Consider the following 20993-nt stretch of genomic DNA (forward strand, 5'->3'; position numbering starts at 1 on the left):
GAATGCTGCGAGGTCGTGACTCGGGATTTTTCGGGTGACAGCCGGTTGCTAAAATGATAGTTTTGATGGACAGTTTTCTCCTTGATCCCCCACAGCTGTCCAGGACGAGGCAGAAGTCCCGAGTGCCAATCCTCATTTTCGTGCTGATTATCATAAATCTAGAGTTAGTAAAGGGGACAGTTGGCTGGTGTTTGTGTTTGGACAGGAGATATGTTTGAAGTACTTTTCAAGCATGGTTGGAGGGAACATTTTGTGCATCAAAAAAAAAAAAAAAAAAAAAAAAGGCTGGAAAAATATGGTTTGTAGTCAAATTTAGGAATACTTTGGTTGCTGGAAATGAATCAGATCATCAAGCCTAGAGGGACAACATACATTTTTTTTTTTTTTTTTTATGATGCAATTATTTTTCAGTGTTTAACAGCGATCTCATTTTGAAATCAAGATTGTAATCAAGCCGGGGCACCGCAGAGGTTCACGATGTACGTGAAGGAAAACAGAAAGCAGAACAGTGCATCATCAACTCAAGTGGAACGGGGACCACTTTCAACAATTCCCAACTATCATCATAGCCTCAACAAGGAAAAGCTCCGTAGTTGTCTTTGGCAGCCCTTTGGGTTTTCTAACACACTTCACAGATAACTGGAATGCTTTGAATATGATAAATGGCCATTGTCTCTGTTTCTGAGCAAGTCCATTCCTTATATGTCCAATATCTTTAAAACATGTACTCCCTTGATGGAGCCAAACCCTATGACATCTATCCAAACCGGTATTTGGGCCAGTACTTGACTTGCGTGCGTCTCGGCGCTGCGTCCGCGTGGACGTTGACCTTTGCTGCAGGAGGTTTGGGCGGCGGCGGCGGCGGAGCTTTCCGTCTCTCCTTGCTCCTGTCCGTGATGGTGAAGCCGCGCTCGCTCGTGTCGTGCAGGTTGACCCGGGGCAAGAAGTGGGTGGAGACGTGTTGGGATTTGACCCGCGGGCTGGAGCCCATCTTGGCCTTCCCCCTCTTGTTGAGCGCCACGAACCACTCGCGGCCAGTCCTGTGGTTCATGTGGATAACTGAGGCGTACGTGTTGTAGCTGTTCTCCTGAAAACGCTCCCTGAACTTACAGTCATCTGTGAACCATTCCTAGAGAGGAGGGAGAGAAAGGCGTCAGAGCAGGGAAGTGAAGATGTTCAGGTGCAGTAAAGAAGCATGAATAATTTAATTATAGGAAGAGACATCTTCCAGCTATGACAGCATATTGGTTCCATTGTAGGGAGAAAAAAAATTACAGGGTTTGGGAAGGGGAGGGTCAATATTCTCAGGAAAAAAAAAATCTGAATTTCCGAGATTAAAGCTGTAAATTTAAAAGACAAAAACTCAAATATTCTCTGTGATTAAAGTGATTAAAAAATTATGAGAAAATAAATAAAAATCTGTGATTATAAAGTCACAAATTGGCAAGAAATTCTAAAATAAAAGTCATCAGTTTATGAGAAAAAATTAACAAAGTCTGAGATCGTAAAGTTGCAAAAATTACAGGAAATAAACACCGTGACAAAACTCTTACTATTATTAGCAAAATAACAATTCAAATACACTTACAATACATTTTCCTGGACAGATAAAAGTCAAGTCTTTACAATAAATGTAACCATAATGGAAATCCTACTTTTTATTGAATGCTTGCACTTCTTGGAAACATGCAACCCCAGTGGTTTAATGGGCAAAGATTTGATTTTTGATGTGCCCAGCAACACATGTGCAGCGTGTAACACTTTTTTCTCCCTGATGCACAAAACAAACCGAAACTGTGACCCAAAAACCACAAAACAAACGGAACCGTTGCACCCCTGTAACTAATAAAATACACGTGCCATGAAACTACCCCTGGTGTGTTTTGGAGTTAGAAGAGGCATCACTGCTTAGCAAACTCTGGTCCAGGTTTAGAATCAGTAATGGTTTCAGCTCGGACCGCAAAACAGTTTGCAGACTTCTACATTGCCCTGCGGTTTTGTTGTGGCTGCTGCATCACTGTGTCTTGTCCAATCCTGTGCTTTATGTAAATCACTCAACCATCTCGACCAGTCAAAGCGACTGTGCAGCAGGATGGGGTCTTGTTCAGTGAGAGAGACGAGCAAATGTAGGAGAAAAAGAAAAAGGCAAAAGATGTCTTAAACATAAATTTGTATTGTTCAAAACAATCACTTTGTTTTTCCTCCGGTAAAACGGCTGTGTTTTCGTCATGTTACTTCATTTTTTCAGCAGGCTCTTCATGTTGCTGGAGGATAACATGTCTAGACTGCATGTTTTCAGTCGGTAGAAAGAGCGCTGGGCTTTTCCCCTGTTTAACTGGGCTTCAGTCTACAACTAATTAGACAGAAATGACTTATACGCCCTTGTCTGCAGTTCACTTCGGGCTTTGGGGACGGACAGGAAAAAATAAGTCCTGGGAGTGATGACAATAACTTCTCATACTTCTCTGAGGGATGCAGATCGTATGAAAGATTTATGCCTGCCACCTTCAAAGTGACCAAACACACGACACCGGATCTGTCCAGTTTGACAGACGTAAACAAGACTCAGCTGGCAAACATGGGAATTCTGTTTGCATACTACCATGTAACCTAAGCCTGTGTTTCTCATGTAGGCCATCGCTTGGATAATTGCCTTCATGTCTGAGAAAATAAATGGCCCCTAACTCTTCACAGGAAAACTCTCATCCAGCAAGTATCTGGAAGCTGACCTCGCCTCCTGCTCCCCACCCATGCTCCCAACTCATGACATTTATTTCCATGTAGATTGTGATCTAATGAATGGGCCCATGATATATATATATATATATATATATATATATATATATATATAGTCTCCATAGTCATATGTTAACTGGGATCTGATTGCCTCCTTACTGACAGAGCAAATAATTTACAGCCTCATGCAAAAAAATGAGCAGCAGACATAGAGCTGTGACTTCAAACCTGCAGTATGCTTTATTTATTTATTTATTTTTTAATTTCTTTTCAAGTCATTCCTCTTGCACATAGAGCAATCGTGTTGCAGGGCTTCAGGATACATGCATTTAAAATGTAGGACCTCTATAATCCCTACGTCTGAACAATATCATGGACTTTTATCTGTCTTGTTTTGCTGCCAAATGACATTTTCTTACACAGCAGGAGATCAGGGAGGGCTAAGTAATGATAATGCAAAGAGGAAGGTGAAATTGGACCTGTTATGTAATGGGAAAAACCATGTACAGTCTAGTGGATGGGAGCGAGGAGACTTTTTTTTAAATCACTATTGTATAATTACCCACTTTTGTGTCATAGTTAAGCCCAGAAATATAATGGACTTCAGAGTGGCCAAACACGGACCCTCTATCAACTCAACCTGTAATTGCTGACTGCATGCACCATTGCACGGCATCATATCATCACCCAATCGTGAGCTGATTGGGTTAGCAACCGCAAAACTAACAAACAAAAAGGTCTGAGGCGAGATAGGAGGCGCGGAGCAGCTAAAGGAGACCGCTCCGATGAGGGAGGGGAGCTTACAAAATAATTGAGGAGGCTTAACGTTCATCTTGGGAGTAGGTTTCAAAGTCATCTAAATGACTTTGCTTATCAAAAAGATCCGCTGACTGACACAGCGGGGCTGCCTTTGTACCGGCCAGAAACTCATTAGGACCGGCGAGATAGCTTCATCCGAGCACGGCCGCCGGAGGAAGACGCGGAGGCTGTTGTTTGTCTGATCGTGTTTGTTTCAACAGGGATGGATCGATGGAAGGGATTACGGCATTTTCACAGAACTGCTTTCGTCGGCTTCAGCAAATGTCAGATCTCTTCAATGGACAAACTTGGAAAGAGCGTCTCAGAACTATGAAATAACGCTCAACAAATTCTCCGTTCAACATCGACATGCATCAAACAGAGCACCAGTATCCATCCACGGCACCAACGTCTTTATTTTGGGAAACTGGCACCTAAATGTCTTTCTGATATCAGTTCAAAAGAGTTTCCAAAGTTGTTTTAATGATTTATTTTCCAATTAATGTTGCCACATCATGAAGACTTTGTACTCATTTGAGTTCACGTTGAACCTGTAGGTCATGCATGACGCATGAACCAAGAGGTGAGGCTTGCTTTTAAACCTGCCTTTCCACACCACCACGCCATAGCTAACCACCAAAATATATGTTTTGTAACCTCTTAAGACCCGAGCTCTTGTTTGATATGATTCTATTTTGACTTATTGGACCCTGATAAGTATAAAAACTATGCATCGTCTTTTTACATCAGGGGTCACCAATCATGTGCCATGGAGGGCCGAGAGGCTGCAGGTTTTCATTCCAACCAAGACCTCCACCAGGTGATTTCACTGATTAGCTCCTCCTTTCTGATACAAGGTGAGGTGATCAGTGAAGTCACCTGGTGGAGGTCTTGGCTGGAATGAAAACCTGCAGCCTCTCGGCCCTCCATGGCACGATTGGTGACCCCTGTTTTACATGGTGTAGTTTTAGAGAAAAATGATGTCCAAATATGTGGACACTGGTTCTCAATTTCCTTAAAACACAATAAAGTCGCCGTTGTGTAATAGAGTGCAAAAGTCTTTATTTCCACCCTGAACATTGCAGTTTTTGTCCTGACTACTTCGTCTTGCATTAATAACACATACAAACATATTTTTGAACGTGTTTTGAATATCACAGTGCAAAAAACAAAATGAAGTAACAACATTTTTGCCCCCTTTGGACAGTCACAGCTACAGTAAGGCATCATATGCTTGTTACAAAATATAAAACAAGTGTGGTAGGTAGTGTAAGGGTCCACATACGCGGCCAGACGGCCCCAGGTAAGCAGAATTAACTACTACAGTAAAATAACCCAAAATGTGATGTCCACATATGTGTACGCCAGGTCCTAAGAGGTTAACTACGTCCTCAAAGGTGATGAAGTTTGATAAGCCGGGTGTATTATGGAAGGCAAAAACAGAGAATTTTGAAAGCGGTTATGTACGATTGTCACGCGATTACACTCCGGTGGCAGCCAACATCTAACATGACCTCTAGAAGACGTTCAGTATCACACAATCACACAAATACTTTGTTTTCTAATTTGCCCGGTTTAGTGTGGCAACAGCCTGAATCTGCATGAGTTCATCATCTTTGACTGTGTTGTGATGCTTAAACATAATGTCCTCCTCTTCCTCCTTGGCTCCTTGTCCACCATTATTGAGAATGAGGGCAATGTATATGGATTGGTCTCTGTCTGCCCATGATGGAGGATTTCTTAGCCTCTGTTGGCTGTTTTGGATGAAACTTGAGGGAATGATGGACTTTGTCCCTGTGGTCCGGCTTTTTGAATACAAACCCGACTGGCCCACTGCAGCGCCACCACCAGGCCAACAGGGCCCTCAGCTTTGCGCTCAAAATCTCGGACCCTGTTGACTCGCTTTATTTCTAATGCTGGGACTTTTCTCTTACATGATCATTATAAAGTCACAGGAATATTGTTAGGCCGCCTGGCTCCGTCCTGTTAAATAGCTGTTTTCATGGTGATCTAGCAGCTTATTCTAGAGTTTCACTCAGCATAAGCCCCTCTGAGGGAGAATGTGAGCTAAATGGCATAATATGTAAAAACAGTATTGGCATGCTGTATTTATAATACACCATGCAAGCCCATAACTCACTGTCAGAATCTGAGATCCAGATATTCATTGAATGTTCCCTGTTTTGCGCCTAAAAATACCTTGGGTGGGAAACTCTAACATGTACCCAGGGATGCCTGCTTGTTCGCAGCAATATGATTTCCTTGTATAACCTCCTCCATTCTGAAATAACACAAACTGTTCTGCTTTGCTGAAGAGTGCAGCATAGCAGAAAATGATGCCATTACAGCATTCGGTAAACATGCCAGTCACAGGAGAACGTGCTATGGCAGAGCAGGAGGAGGACAAACGTTTAAGTTCCTCTAAATGACCGGCTCTGCCTCTCGGCTGTTGTTTTTAAAGATGATTAGAAAAATGTATGGGACTCCCCGAGTGACTGCTGTGGGTGGCTTGCAATGATTTAACCGGGCAGTAAATGTACCAGCTCTGTTACCAGACAGGGAATTACACATTTGTTAGTGAATGCACTGGAGCACGTATCAGTGTGCTCATACACACACACACATGCACACACACACACACACACACACACACACACACACACACACACACACACACACACACACACATACCACGGCGAAGCATTCGTGCCTGCTGTGTTTCATAGGTTTGATGGCTGCAGCCAGACTCCACAGATCTTACTGTTAAAATCATAATGCTTGCACAGCTGTTTAACCTGGCTCCTGCCCTGCTGGATTGGTCACACTCTTTTAAAAGGACCTTTCCCATGATCCTCAGGGTTAGCCGTGTCAGGAGCAGAGGTGGAAAGTTACTAATGACTCTCGTTACTGTACCTGGATGACGCTTCCAGAAAGTCTGTCGTTTTATTCCCAGTCGTATCAGTCATATCTACCAGTGCTGCAGTTTGGCCTCATTCCCAAAAATAATTGTTCAGAAAATTCAACTTTTGCTCTGTTTCCAGCTACTAGAAGATTACAGTATGAAGACTGGGCTGGAAATTAAATTGTTGAGAGTCTCAGTGGCTTTGTGTGACAATATTCTCATTTTGGCTCTACATTTCTCTCGGTCACTCTCCTCTCCCCGTGGCTGTCTGTCTCTCTCTCTCTCTCTTCATTTCTCACTCAGTGTTTGTCCAACAAATGCAGGTGACCTTTCACCTTTGAAAAGATTACGTTTGCGATGGCTTGCCGGGCAGGTCACGCGGCGTAATGTGCATCTGTCTCCTTGCCCGTTATCCAGGCGATAAATTGCCACTGTGAAAACATCGAAATATTAAATATGAGCGATGATGCAGCCAGATAAGGTCCAGTGTGTCACCTGACACCCTGCATGAGGCCCGGGCCTGTCTGGGGTTCACATCCACCCCGAATCAACAAGGCGGTGAAATAACCCCGTGCAGCTGCAGCCACAGATTGGAGTTTTAGTTAGACAAACATTTTTGGAGGCAGAGCTGCTCCGCGGGCAGGAAAACAAATTGGTTGAGCCAAACCTAGAACCAAAAAAAAAAAAAAAAAGCATCGTTTTTCAGTTTGACTAGTTAAGCAAACTTGAATTGCATAGAAGGAACTTTGGTCATAAAAGCAGTAAATTAACTTGAAATTTGAACTTGAAAGATAAGCTATGCCAACTAGCTAACTTAGAGCACCTAAAACCCTGTGCACAGACAGCAGGTCATGTTAAATTCCACCTTTTCCACTTTAAATGGCGAGTATGCTCACGTGACTTTCATCAATCGAATACTTGAAGCCGACCCTTCGCTCTGCCTGTTCGATATTTTGACACAGGAACCGACCAACCAAGATCAGACTGTTGGATGTGCGTTGTCAAAGGCAGAATGAGCAGGATTTGTCGACTGTGGTTTGTAAACTCAACATTCAAAGTTGGCCCCTCCTCCCTGGCTATGCTAACCACCGCCAGCGAGTTTTTGTCGCTCTTCATCCTCCTCCTCTTCCTCTCCAGCGCTTGAAAGCCAACGCCAGATTCACTCTCGCTGTGGAACGAGCTTTGTCCGCTTGCCGTTTTGTTATATTTCTATTTCGTCCGCAGTCTGTGACTTTTGTAGCTTCCTATTGGATGTGGTGCTATCGATCTGGCACTGTGCTGCGCTGTGATTGGCTGGGAGCTACACACCCACTGCCCAAAGGCCGACGCCCAGAAGAGTCCTGAGCTCAAGTAAAACAAGAAAATCCAGGCAGAGGGCAGGGTCTCTGCAGACACACACCAACACACACTGCTAGTGGCTCATAAGTGATGATTAAGAGGGATTATTTTTGTATGAGTCCTACTCATTCTGCCTTTAAATCTATTAAGTCAGTCACCTGTTTCTTACTGGCTTGCTCACTGTTTCCCCTGGCGCTGGTTGAAAGTTGAACAATATTTAGAATCAGATCTAGTCTCGGTTCCCATTTGCTCTCATTTGGGCGACTTCTCGGTTCTTGCTGTAGAGTGGGAAAGTGGCCCTGACACAGGTCGGTGTCACTAAAATCGAGTCTGCACTGTAACTAGGCAAAACTAGACCCAGTTCAGTGCAGAAGCAGGTTTAATGAACCGTTCAGCTGTCAGAAAGCTTCCCTTTGGCAAGACAGTGAGGCCCTGCCAGCTCCGGGGGCGCTGCTCTGTAACTAACCTGGCTTTGATCATGGGGATCCATAAGCCGCACTCATGGGTCCCCGAATTGGAAACACTACAGCTGGTCTAATTACTGTCCTTGTCTGTTACAGCTCAGTGGCTCATCTTCTCATTTATCGCAGCACTCCGTCAATCCATGCTGGAATCACAGCCTGTGAATATTTCTGCTCTAAGGCCGCCGGCCTCGGTCTGGCTGAGCTGGCTGGGGGAGTCGCGCAGACACAACAAACTCAGTCACAACTCACTGAGAGGAGCGACCTTTGGGCTGACACCGAGGGGCTGGGTGGAGAGAGTTGGACTTTCATTTCTGACATGCAGACCGTTTGGAATGGGAGAGTAAGGGGGCAGATGAGAGTGGATTGTGGACTTTTTGGACCACAAGAATGAAGCCTTCCCTGCAGGCTGCCGCCGAGCCAAGCCGAGGCTGTGCATGACAAACTTCCAGCAGGATAAAATCACCACGTCTTTACTTGGACTCAATATACTGCATTGTTTTTCTTCATGCTGTTTTGTCTTGTATTGTCCACGTCTGCATCGGTTTGGTTTTCATTCTCCTCCTGTATGGAACGTGCTGTGACCCCAGGAAAGCTTTTTTTTTTTTTTTTTTTTTTAACTACATTCTTATTGAGCTGAACTGAATATGCTGTATCGGCTGAAAAGTAAACAGATCAGAGCTGGATTAGCAGATTTTTCAACAAGCCGTGGCTGAGAATACACTCTGAAGCCGGACGCAGTGGTGATGCACACAGTTAATAACTCCACATCTTTATCCGCTGCCAGGATTTCATAAAACAATAATGGGAGTCGAGGGTGCATAAATCGGCAGCGTGCACGCCGCAGCTTTCTGGATACAAGTCCCAGCCTCACAGACTCTGCGGCTCTCAGCATTGTTGCTCGCCCGGCTGATTGTTTACACAACATATTGATTTTCACTTTGCGGCTCGCTCCTCTGTATATTATCAGCCGTCCCAGACAGGACCTAATCTGCTCTTCCCATTAACACATGCTAATAGGGAGCCGCTTCTATCTATACGCCTGCCAAGGCTCCCACAGATGACTTGTCATTGGGACTGGCTGGCAGGCTCGCTTACAGCAGCAAGGCCAAGCTGCTGTGGGCAGATTTGAGCTTATTCTTTGTTTGGGGGGATTTGAAAGTCTTCAGAATTGTGACTTCTAAAGATTACAACAGTATGCCGTGACATGCTGATGTCAGATTTGGGGATTTTGTTATGCAGTGCAGATGCAACGCTGTCAAAACTAATGAAAATATCAAATATATTCACTTTTGAAGCGGCTCCTAGACAGGATTTGTATGTAAAAATACACCCATCTTTTCAGACTGAATTACCATCCCCGCTAATTGAGACATTATTGCTCAAATTAAATTCTGGTGTCAGTTTCGACACTGGTGGGAAATGTTTTCAGTGAAGAAAAAGGCACAAATCGAAAGTTACAAGTGAAATCCAAACCTTCTCCTGCTCTGGAACAAGTGAGCGTGCACGGCCCAGAGGAAGCTGGACTCATTAACAGAGGCTGGACGTTTCCATCACTTCCATCCCCACCACAAACTAACAGGGTCATTGCATCCAAGAAGCATGTAGGATATTGACTAGGGGTGCATCGGTTCAATAAACCCACAGTTCGATTTGTATTTTGATTTTTGAGTCGTGATTTCTAATTTCAGTTCCATTTATTTAGTACATCAGGGCGGAAAAAAACACTACCGTTTCCAATGTTCACATCAAATGAAATCCACAAATATTCTTTCAAAGGCAAAAGTCTTCTTGTAGGCCGTATTGTGTGAATGGGTCTTTTTTTTTTTTTTTTTTTTTTTTTTTTTCGGTTTGGTTCTGCAACCCTAATATTGGCATCATGATTTCTGGGTGCTAAAATCCCTCAGACTTTCAAACATTTATGCAGCTGTCGTCCGCTGTGACTTGGGGCACCAGAGTGCAGAATTATCTCCTGCAGCTTTAAGAAAATGAACAACAAGAAGCTGTTATTGTTCAACAAGCTGTGAAAATTTGGTGGCAATCCACTGCATTACTGCTGTAATGGTGTATTAGGACCACTGTAGGGGGAACAGAATGGAGCCAAAGAGGAGGGTAATGTTCTGAGAAAAAAAACTCAGGATTTCCAAGATTGAAGTGGTAAATTTGCACAATTTTTTTTTTTTTTTCTTTTTGGCCAACGAGCCTCATGTCTTGACTCTGCAAGGTTGGATCAGCCTCACACTGCAGACGCTGCTGCTCACCGTGTCTCAGGCCTGCAGCTGATGACCTCATCAAATTCTACTTTGCAATGTGATTTAGGAACAAGGAAATCCTGCTGAATTAGCCCAAAATCACAAGATTGTTTTCTTCTGAATCGGCTCAAGTCACGGCAATGTCTCTTCAAAGTCCAGATGCTGAGGAGAAGATTGTGATTCTGGGTGTAAATCACCAGGATTTCCTTTCTACTAAATCCCACAGTAGAAGAAAAACTAGATTTCACAGTTTTTTTTCTCATAAATTTACCGCTTTAACCTCAGAGTTTTTCTCTGAACATTACCCTCGCCACCCAGCTCTGTATTTTTTCTCCCTACAGTGACCCTAATACGTCACTGTAAAGTCTACAAATTCTTAAAAGGATATGTCTTTTTTACACAATTTTTTACATTTTTGATGGCCACCGCTATGAGCCATATCAGCGCCGTCACCTCAGTGGTTGTCAAGTCCAAAAAAATCACAGAAGACTAAACCCTTAGAACCTGCTCACACCTGGTTTTAAACATCCGTCTCCTGGGATCCAGTCCCGAGCGGACCGTTTCGATTACAGGTGGGAGTGGGGTTCAGTGCGTCTTGGAGACTCATTATGATCTGATCAAACCAGTCTCCGAGGTGGTTGCAGAGACATCGAGCCTCATCGCTTTTGTTGGACGAATGCTAATCCAGATGCCCCGACACCACAGGGAGAGTTTGTTTTTGAAAGATGACAAGTGGGAGTTACAGAGGCACAGCGAAAGGCCAAACACAAATCTGATCACCGGTGTTGGTCAAGCTGCACAGTTCCAACATACACACACATTCCCAAATACATACATGCACTCAGATGTCAATTAATTCATTTTCATTTTGTTTAGTGGTAATTTCTAATGTGTTAATCTCCAAAAGATGGATCCTATTTAGCATTTAGCATTGATGATTTATTTTTCCGGCAATGTCTTTGTTGTCTGTATGTCCTGGTTTGGTTCTGATCACTCTCTCTGAAGTGACTGCCTGGCATGGAGGTCAAGAAAAATCAGTCAAAGAAATTATGCCCTGTGTCCTTTCCTAACCAATTTTCATTGACTTTTGTGGAAAACCTGACATCAGGGAAAATGTGAAGAATCCATCAGGACTTTGGAACGGATGACCGAGGTGCAAAGAGAATCCGCCTGCGCTGACACTTGACTACGTCATTTTGTGAAGGTGGATGTTGTTGACGGGACAAGATGAACCTACAATGTCCTGAAAATGGACAACAAAATGCTTTTCTTCAACTCTTCACTTTGTCCATTCTTATGTGTTGTTTCGTGCAGGCTATATAAACCTGGACATCACAGTGAAAACTATGACTTTGTTACCATGGTTGGAATTGAAATTAAAAAAGGAATACAGGCTATAGTCACAAAAGTGAAACCACACGGTTGTTCAGAACGGCCACTCACACTCCTGTCTGCTCATATTTATGAATCCCAGTTAGTATGACTGTATGAAAATAATTGCTAGATTCTTGCATGATAGGTCTGACATGTTAGGTATAACATGTCGAGAACAGTCTCTTTTGAGAATTTGACTGACTCTTATCATGGCTGCTACTTAAAGCCTTGTTCAGACTGGGTTAATCCATTTTGTATCCAGATTATATCCAGATTGATTTTAGAAAATGTGCATAAATGATGGATTCAGGGGGAGGGGGTTAATAATCCAAGAAAAAAACTCAGAATTTCCAAAATTAAAGGCATAAATTTACAAGAAAAAAGTCACACATTTATAACAAAAAAAAAAAACCCTGAGATTATAAAGTCACATATTTATGAGGAAAAAATTGTACAAATACATGACAGCAACCAGATTTAGTTACAAGGAAATCCTGGTGATTTTTGCAATCTTCTCCTCAGCATCTGGACTTTGAAGAGACATTGCCGTGACGTGGGCCAGTTCAGAAGAAAACAATCTTGTGATTCTGGGCTCAAATCAGCAGGATTTCCTTGTTACCAAATCCCATTGCAAAGTTTTTTCTAGTAAATATGTGACTTTATAATCTCAGATTTTTTTCAGATTTTTCTCATAAATTTGTGATTTTTTTCTCGTAATTTTTTTTTCTCGTAATGTCAGAGAATGTCAGAGTTTTTTCCTCAAAAATATACAACTTTAATCTCAGAGATTCAGATTTTTTTTTTCTCAGAATATTGCCCACCCTCTCCTGGCTCCATAATTTTTTCCCCTACAGTGGCCCTAATACGCCGCCGTAAGTCATCGTAAGACACAACAGAGCAGCATTACATGGACAATGGTGAGAAAATAAACGGCTTATTGTTTAAAGTGTTGGTAAAGACTGGACATCATCTCTTCTGAGAAGACATCTAAACAATTCAGCCAAATTTAGCTCAAGTATCAGACTTTGTCACTACAGTTCCTGTGATCAGATCACCTGAGATGGATGCTGAAACCAGGTGTGAACAAAGCCGCAGCAATACCGGACAATTTGCTGTGTGGAAGTTGAAAGTGACATACATTTTGTGTAAGGCAACGAGCAAAAGCAGTTTGTAGTCCTACTCACCGTGGCGTGGAGCCGTCCTCTTTTATTCATGGCCAGGAATCTGTTGCTGTAGACCCCCCTGATGCCGATGACCCCCTGAGAAACCGCAAAGAGCTCCAGGACGCCTGCAGGACAAATACACATGCATGGATGACTGACGGGATTTACTTTTAGTTCCTCGTCATTTTCTGCATCGTGATATTCTTCCCTTTTCTTCCCCACTGCATTTATGTTTCTTACTTGTTTGCTTCTGTTTTTTTTATCTATCAAGTGAGATGCATCCGAAGCCCGCTTGGATCTTTTCCCAAATGTCATTGCACAAATTAAAGGGCCGTTAAATAATACGACTTTGCCTTCTATTGACCTCTATTGGTGACCGGTAGGAATTTCAACAACATAAACAGGTCCCAGGCACAGCTTATGGCGGCCTGTAATTGACATAAATAATAAAGTCACATGTCAGCAGAAAGGAGTAAGCCACCTAATTAGAGCAGCAGAAATGACTAGTAAACAAGGTAATATATCACCGAGCAAACAGCAAACACCACAGTGGGTGGGGAACTTGGGTTATGAATACGAATATTAAAAGGGTAAAAAAAAAAAAAAAAGGACACAAACCATAAAAAGAGTTTTAAAGTTCAGAAATCGAACTATTTGTTTCTCTCTTTACTGTATGTGTTCATTTTTGGCCCTTTATGGCTGTGTTTTCATCTCTTCCCTGTTATGTTTTATCACTGTCAGGATGAAACTGAACCGTCAGTAAACCGAGCTGAACTCACTGGCAGCTCATTAAAAACATCCGATGCAGAAGTCCCAGATGCAGTTTTGTGTGGTGTCTAATGTCTTTTGGCTGCAAACACAAAGGAGGCTGGCATGGCCTCCCCTTTGAACAAAGACTTTTGCAGTCGGTCGTCTCGTCTGTGCTCCCTGACTTGGCAGCAGTTAAGTGGACGCTGCTTGGAGGACCAACCAAGGTCAAGCATGACAGCCTGGAGCCTGGAGTTTAAAGAAGCAGGCTTGTGACCTTAGGGTGACGAATCACAGACGGGCTGAGAAACTCAGCACTGGGTACATGAAACAGAAAGGCAATCCTCTCCCTCAGAGTCTACTACCTAAGTGCCCTTAAGCAAGGCATTCAAGCCTCAGATGCATCAGCGGGGGCTCAGTGTCCAACAGTGGTAGAAGGCTGGCTGCTTTGGGTTGCAAAATGGGACTCATGGGATTTTTAGACTGATGCCAACAAGACGTCACCAAAATCTTGTTTCACTGTCCAATATCTCTATTTTTGATCTTTTCCATGCCTAAAAATCCATTGTTTGCCCCAGAAATGTATTCTATTCCCCACGTGAGATGGGTATTAAATCCTCTGTGGTGTTGGCCCATACCAAAAAAATCCCCCTTTTCATACTTACCCAGACTGAGACAAGATGCTGGATACCATTTTCACCTCTGTACACCCAGTGGTTCGGTTCCTATGGGTAGCATTTTGTGTTAGCTTAGCATAAAGACTTGAAGTCTATGGGAGTCGTTAGCCTTGTTCCATCAAAGTGAAAAAATAAGCCTTTCAGCAGCTCTGAAGCTGTCTGATTTACACAGTGGACCATGTGAATGTGTTCAGTGGTCACAGTTCCTCCTTCTAACTTCGCCTAAAATGATTTTCAAACACACATAATACACTGTGTCAATAAGACAGATTTGGAGTTACTCTAAGGTTATTTTTCCACTTTGATGGAGCAATGCTGATGACTAGGGGTCACAAGCTTCATCATGACACTATATTATATTGATTCTTTGTACAACAATACATTATTTGCTGATATTATAAAGTCTGCCATGATTCGATTTCGATTCAGTTCAGGGGTCTGTGGTTGCTATCAGACGATACCATATTCTCATCAACACATTTAGTTACTGTGCATTATATCAACTCACAAAATATGATTTGACAAGTTTCACGACAACACACCTCATGTCTTTGTAAATAAAGTTTGATCTGGCTGCGGTAACTCTCACTGCTCTGTTAGAGTTTTGATTCAGTTTTTGTGAATGAAAGCTGGTGGAAGCCGCAAGGAGGAGGAGGCGGCAGCTGGCCTGCTGACTGTAGCCTACCTGCAGCGTGAGGCTCAACGTCATGTTTGATTTTCAGCTGCTACCACTGTCTCAGGTGCGCTTAGGTGGAAACAGCATGAGAATTTCAAAGTAAAGGTGGTATGATCTAAAAGATAACGATGATGATCAATGGTCACACTTTGCATCAATTCTATTGCATCGTTGAACGTTGAATCGATGGATCAATCTGTATCGATGGATCGTTACACCCCTACTAGACTTCAAGGGCTCTAGTTTCCCGGCGCAGCGCAGGGTGGCGCAGTGAGGCGCACCCCGCGCAGAGCTAGTTTCGACAGGCGCAACGCGTGAGGCGAACGGTGTCCAAGTTTCGCAGACGGATCTGCGCCGAGATGGGAGTGGCGGCGCAGCAGGGGGAGGTGTCCACAGATTCATCTTGGCGCAGTGACAGTTTCGTGCCAAAAGGCTTCGCCGAGGTGCGCCAAAAGCTCGCCTCCTGAAACCACGTCTACTTTCGGCGCAAGGCGCAGCGTGGCTGGCGCAGTGGAAGTTTGGCTGACAGGCGGGCAGTGCGCACACGTCACCACAACCTCACAGGCAGATTTCCAGAATGTCAGGCACATTAACAATGCAATAAATACCCACAGAAAGCACTATTCAATGCTACTATCTCAGTCAGCACATAAACGTATCTCCATATCGACTGTCCCGTCACAACTGATGTCAGATCAAAGGAGATTGGCACCGTTTGGCAGCGTAATGGAAACCCAACCTGATCACCTGTCAGTCAAACAATGTGTCCCATACAGTGATGTCTTTTTTCCAGTTATGGTGTCTGGCGCTGCCCCTGTTAACTACACAGTTTTTCTTCCATATATATTTAAATATTCCACTCTGGGTTTTCGTTATCCGGTAATCACCGGACTATGACTGGTAAAATCTGCCAAAGTCCGGTAATTTTTAAATGTCCGGTGAAAATATTCACAATTTGAATTTTATTAAAACAGTCAATTTCCACGTAATTTTATTTGTAATTAAAAAAAAAAAAAATAGACTGCGTGATCCCTGTCTCCGGTGTACCAGAGGGAGACAGGGTTTTTTTCTGCAGAACCGGATCAAAACAGCGCAGCAAAGTCGCCTGGGGCAGAACAAGGTCACAAGACTGATGCGCATTGCAAGTTGCGGAGAGACACTTGAGACTTTTGATTTTAATTCAGCTGATGAATTAAGTTTTTATTGCATCTATTTGATTTCAAGTTGGCAGCACGCCGCGTTATTAAAATGATATGAGCCCGTTTTTTTGTTTGCAAATTGTAGTTGCAATTGTATGCAACGTTCATGTTAAAAGAGCACAGGCTTGTGCAATATTTATTTATTTATTTTAGACGTTACGCACGTGAGTCAATTGACGGCACTAATTTAATTTGATACAGCCTGCTTTTCAATAAAAAAGATTACGCTATAAATTGACATGCCTTGATATCATTCTTATATGGCCTGCATATAATTTTAAGCTCAGTAAATTCAGATAATATTTGACCGGAATTTCAAACATTTGTCCGGTAAATTGAAAACCTGCCGGTCACGTTGTCCGGTGCCAATTTTTTCTAACGGAATCCCTGATTTGCCCTGCCATGGACTGGCGACCTGTCCAGGGTGTTTCCTTGCCTTCGCCCTATGAGCGCTGGGATAGGCTCCACCACCCCCCCGCGACCCTAGTGAGGATAAGCGGTTTAGAAGATGAATGAATGAATGAAACCCTGATTCCACACATATCGAAAATGTAAAATGCATCGGTTCCTTGCCAGACACTGGGCGTTTAGAACAGCGAATGTAAAAGCTTTCATGTACCGGATTTTGTTTTAATCTCTAGTGTGTTGTTGCATCAGTAAGTGATGGAGTCGAAAGTTGCAAAACAAACATGTAGGCTATTTATATGAATATGGCGAGGATTATCCTTTGAGGTAAAAACATTCATTAAAAATGGGGGCTTCACAGTAAAATTTTTATTTGCTCGTAAAAATCAATAACTTTAACAGACGGTGACAGAGCTGGAAAAAAAGAGATGCGAGGCAGGCAGGTAATGGAAAGACAGGGGACTCAGGAATTTAAGGATAGATGCATGGATGGATGGATGGGTGGACAGATGGATGGCAGGTAGCTCCAGCAACATTGCAACAGCCAAGACTGGCCTCAGTGCGTGTGTGATGCGGCTGCTCTCTTCGTCCATGTCAAATGTGTAGACTACCACTACGCCTTCGCGCAGCGCATTTTAAAGGCGAGGACAGGGGCTCATTTGATTGGTTTAAAGTGAATCGGCTGTGTCAAACCCACACCACGCCTTCTCTCCTCCCTTGCGCCGGTAGGAGGAACGGCGCACTAGATGCGCCAAGGCGCACGGCGTGCCAAACTTGCAAAATCCACTTGGCCACACCCAGGTGGCGCAGCGCAGCTGCGCTGCGCCCGCGCCTCGCCAGGTCTGCGAAACTAGAGCCCCATGTCTTTATGCTAAACTAACACAAAATGCTCCCTATAGGAGCTGAACCGCTGGACGTACAGACGTGAAAATGGTATCCAATATGTCGTCTCAGTCTGGGTAAGTCGGAAAAAGGGTATTTCACCCAAAACGTCACAGTATTCCTCTAACCCTCCCACCAAATCCGAGCATCCGTTTGGAAGTTATGCCACTGCGTGACAAATGAACTCACACTGATTTGTAGTCCCTCTCTGATTTCATCAGATGGGGCAAAATTAACAAAACTTACAAAGAATGTATTTGATCGACTACATCTTCAAGAAGAAACTTTAGCTGCAGGATTTCCAGACTGTTTTTCTGTAGCTGTAGAAATAAGATGCTGACTTATTTAATATCTAGCTGGATGCCAATCTCCAATATTTATTCAAAGTCCAATAATGGGAAATTGAAAATCTGGCCTGACTGCTGGGCAGTGGCAAAGGATGAATAAAAGTTAAAAAAATATAATAACATATACAAGTTCTGCACCATGCCTCCCCGGTGCAGAAGGTATATGAACTGCTGTATCATGTCGTCTTTACAGCAGCGCCTCAGCAAACAATATGAAATTTAATGCAGTGTGATGATAAAAGAAGCTTCACATTATAAATCTAAGACAGCCAGTCTCCTCCTCTGTCTCCGGCTCTGTTTTGCAGGAGCCATGCAAACACGGGTATCGCATTGAAATCCATGTAACCTGACAACTCTTCTGAGGGCGAGCATGAAATGGAGGCACAAGTGCACTTTCACGGTGAGCTTCGGCTGTTTCGTCACCACATGAGCGATGAGGGATCTAATGGTGCAGTAAAAACCTGAAACGCTGATTTATGACTTGTGTCTTTTGGCCTGGACGACACAGGACAAGTTCCACATACAAGGCTGCCTTTGAAAAGAAAAAAAAAAAAAAAAACAATTTAATGCAAAGTCTTGTTACAGTTTCTAGTCAAAAGTTATTAGTTAATAAGTTTGCTCAGCTGTATTTCTGGACCAGGAGGAAAAAAAGGTATATGCTCAGTGATTCTGCTGATGGCATCTTCACCACAAAACATCCATCTGAACAAGGAACTGAGTTACGTCGTGTCATGAATGGTGAATTACTTTTCTTGTTTAAAGTGCAACTCAAATTATTTCAAGGAACAGCTTGAAATAAGTTAATCACCCTGTGTATATCAAGATATTGCCATTTGTTTCACACACAAAAAAAATCAAAGCAGGCCAGTCTTTGTGGAAACAGGTGAAATAATTTTGCCCAAATAACCTTTTTTCTATTTTTTGCAACTGCTCTCATAGTCAAAAAAGTCAAAGTCATATTCTAATTCCCCCTCATTTAAATCTGTGGACTCAGCATAAAGAGAATGCACAGTGTATATTTAGCACTGCATGACTTCACCCCTGCTGATGGCATCTTCACTGCAAAAAACAGCATCCAATCTTAAAATCTCACTTTTTTAAATCAAGTTGGGAAAGTTTTCCAGGAGAGCCAAACCAGTGAGCTTATTTCCAATGCAAATCAACTTATTTCAAAAAGTTTCTTGAATCAAGTAACATCCTGAGTTAAAGAGATTATTTCAAAATAATGTCACTTTTTGCACGAAATGCTTGCAGTGACGGAGATGTGTGTGTGTGTTGGAAACAAGGGAAATCAGCTCACTTCGCTTTTCCCCACTTACTCTGAAGAAAACCGAAATCTGCAGAGTCAAATGACTTGTTACATAAATAATTTTTGCAGTGCTTGGCAGTAGCGTTGTTATGATGACAATCATGCTGATTGGCAATCCAAAACATCCTAGTCCTTACTGCTGCACCTGTTACTTCCACAAATAGTGTACCTGCCAACATCCCAAAGACATACAAACAAGGCATGTCAACCAGATGGCCGCTACTCAGCTATTTCACGGTGTCAGGCAGCCTAAGTTTAGGTGCTCTGTCCTGCGAGCACTCCTATGTAAGTATGTAAATCGTTTTAGCTACAACGTGCAGCGCGGATGGTGTTTAAGATTAGGCACAGCTGCATTTCTTTTTCGTTTGGGCAAATGCAGCAAAGCAGATCCAAGCGCGCGTTCTCAGTGGGAACGCGTTGGACTCATCTGTGCGTGAAACCTTCATAATTTAGTGGCTCCACCGCTGCGCTGCGCACGGTGGAGCCTCCTGTGCACCAACTTACTCAGCTGGTTGGGCTCATGGCTGCCGTTGACTCTGCCGTCGGGATGAATCTGGAGGTGGAAGCCGATGCCAACCCTACAGTAGAGCCTGCAAGTCCTGCGTCCCGAACTGATCCCCTTCTCCAGAAGTTGGCCCTCCAAAGAGACGAACCCTGCTCCGGCCGCGGCGCAAATCAACTGAGCGAAGGTCAAAAGGTAGAAAGGAACATTCATTCTTCCAGAAGCGGGACACGCGGTGACTTCGCTAGGCCACCTCTTCTTGCATTTTGGTGTCGCTCCTGTGGTTTGGGCACCAGAAACCGTGCGCACACGCGTGGAGTCCCAGCGCTCCTGGGCATTACCCCGGCTGCAGTAGCTGGAGCTGTTCTGCTGGCACGGGGATATTTATAACGCCAATGATCTCACTACTCGATGCATGCCTGAGCTCTAAAGGACGTTCTTTCATCCAGATTTTCTCGCCGAAACGCCACTCCTGCTCAGCAGTGATCCACAGAAGCGGGGCGTCAAGAAAACGCGACTGACAGCGCACATTTTCCAAGGAATCATCCGCGCCAGGACGCACTAAGCGCGGCATTTTACGCACAGGGAGTCATAGTTTTTATAGATCGGAGACGCTAATAATTCATTAAGTGGAAAGACAAGCGAGTCCCCTTCTGCAGTCGCCTCGAAGCTTCTTTTTGCAAAATCCCAGTTGTGCTGAAAGGACAGTTCAGCCAGACGCTGCAACGTGAAGTGCCGCTGCGGGACTCCGGGGTTAAAATAGACGGAGATCCTCAGGTGGCGCAGGAGAGTTTTAACACTGGCTCACCGGGAGCTTCCCGCAGCCGTATTTATAGGCTTTAGTCCACCTTATCATCTGATACGACCACATGGTTACTGGAGAGCAGCCTGTCAAGTAACATAACCCTGATTGTGAGCAATACAGTGTACAGTGGCACTGTAAGAGCCACGTTTGGAGCACAGGAACCTCATATTGTACACTAATTTTAGCGCACATACATTCTCTCCCCCTTTTGTTTGTTGTTTTACTTATACAAACATTTCTTCCATGAAATTTTTACTCTATATAATGAGCAAATCTGATTGATTTACTTATTTAACCCACTTGTTACCTTCAAATTTAGTAACATTTTTAGCAGTTGGGGTCAATTTGACCACAGTAATTTGAACCTCCAGAAAATGATTATAATAACAATCACATAACCTCCCTCACTCACCCCCTCTT

General features: G+C 43.5%; 1 protein-coding gene across 1 annotated transcript; it reads right to left on the reverse strand.

Annotated features, from left to right (window-relative positions):
- Positions 1–757: 757 nt before the first annotated feature.
- fgf5 (fibroblast growth factor 5) lies at positions 758–19981 on the reverse strand. The gene is made up of 3 exons (XM_030060556.1): positions 19771–19981; positions 13046–13149; positions 758–1129 (listed from the first exon to the last, which is right to left on the reverse strand). The coding sequence occupies exons 1-3, from the start codon at positions 19979–19981 to the stop codon at positions 758–760; spliced, it is 687 nt and encodes a 228-aa protein (XP_029916416.1).
- Positions 19982–20993: the final 1012 nt, after the last annotated feature.

This window comes from Myripristis murdjan, chromosome 9 (assembly GCF_902150065.1).
Source record: "Myripristis murdjan chromosome 9, fMyrMur1.1, whole genome shotgun sequence".
Taxonomy (NCBI): domain Eukaryota; kingdom Metazoa; phylum Chordata; class Actinopteri; order Holocentriformes; family Holocentridae; genus Myripristis; species Myripristis murdjan.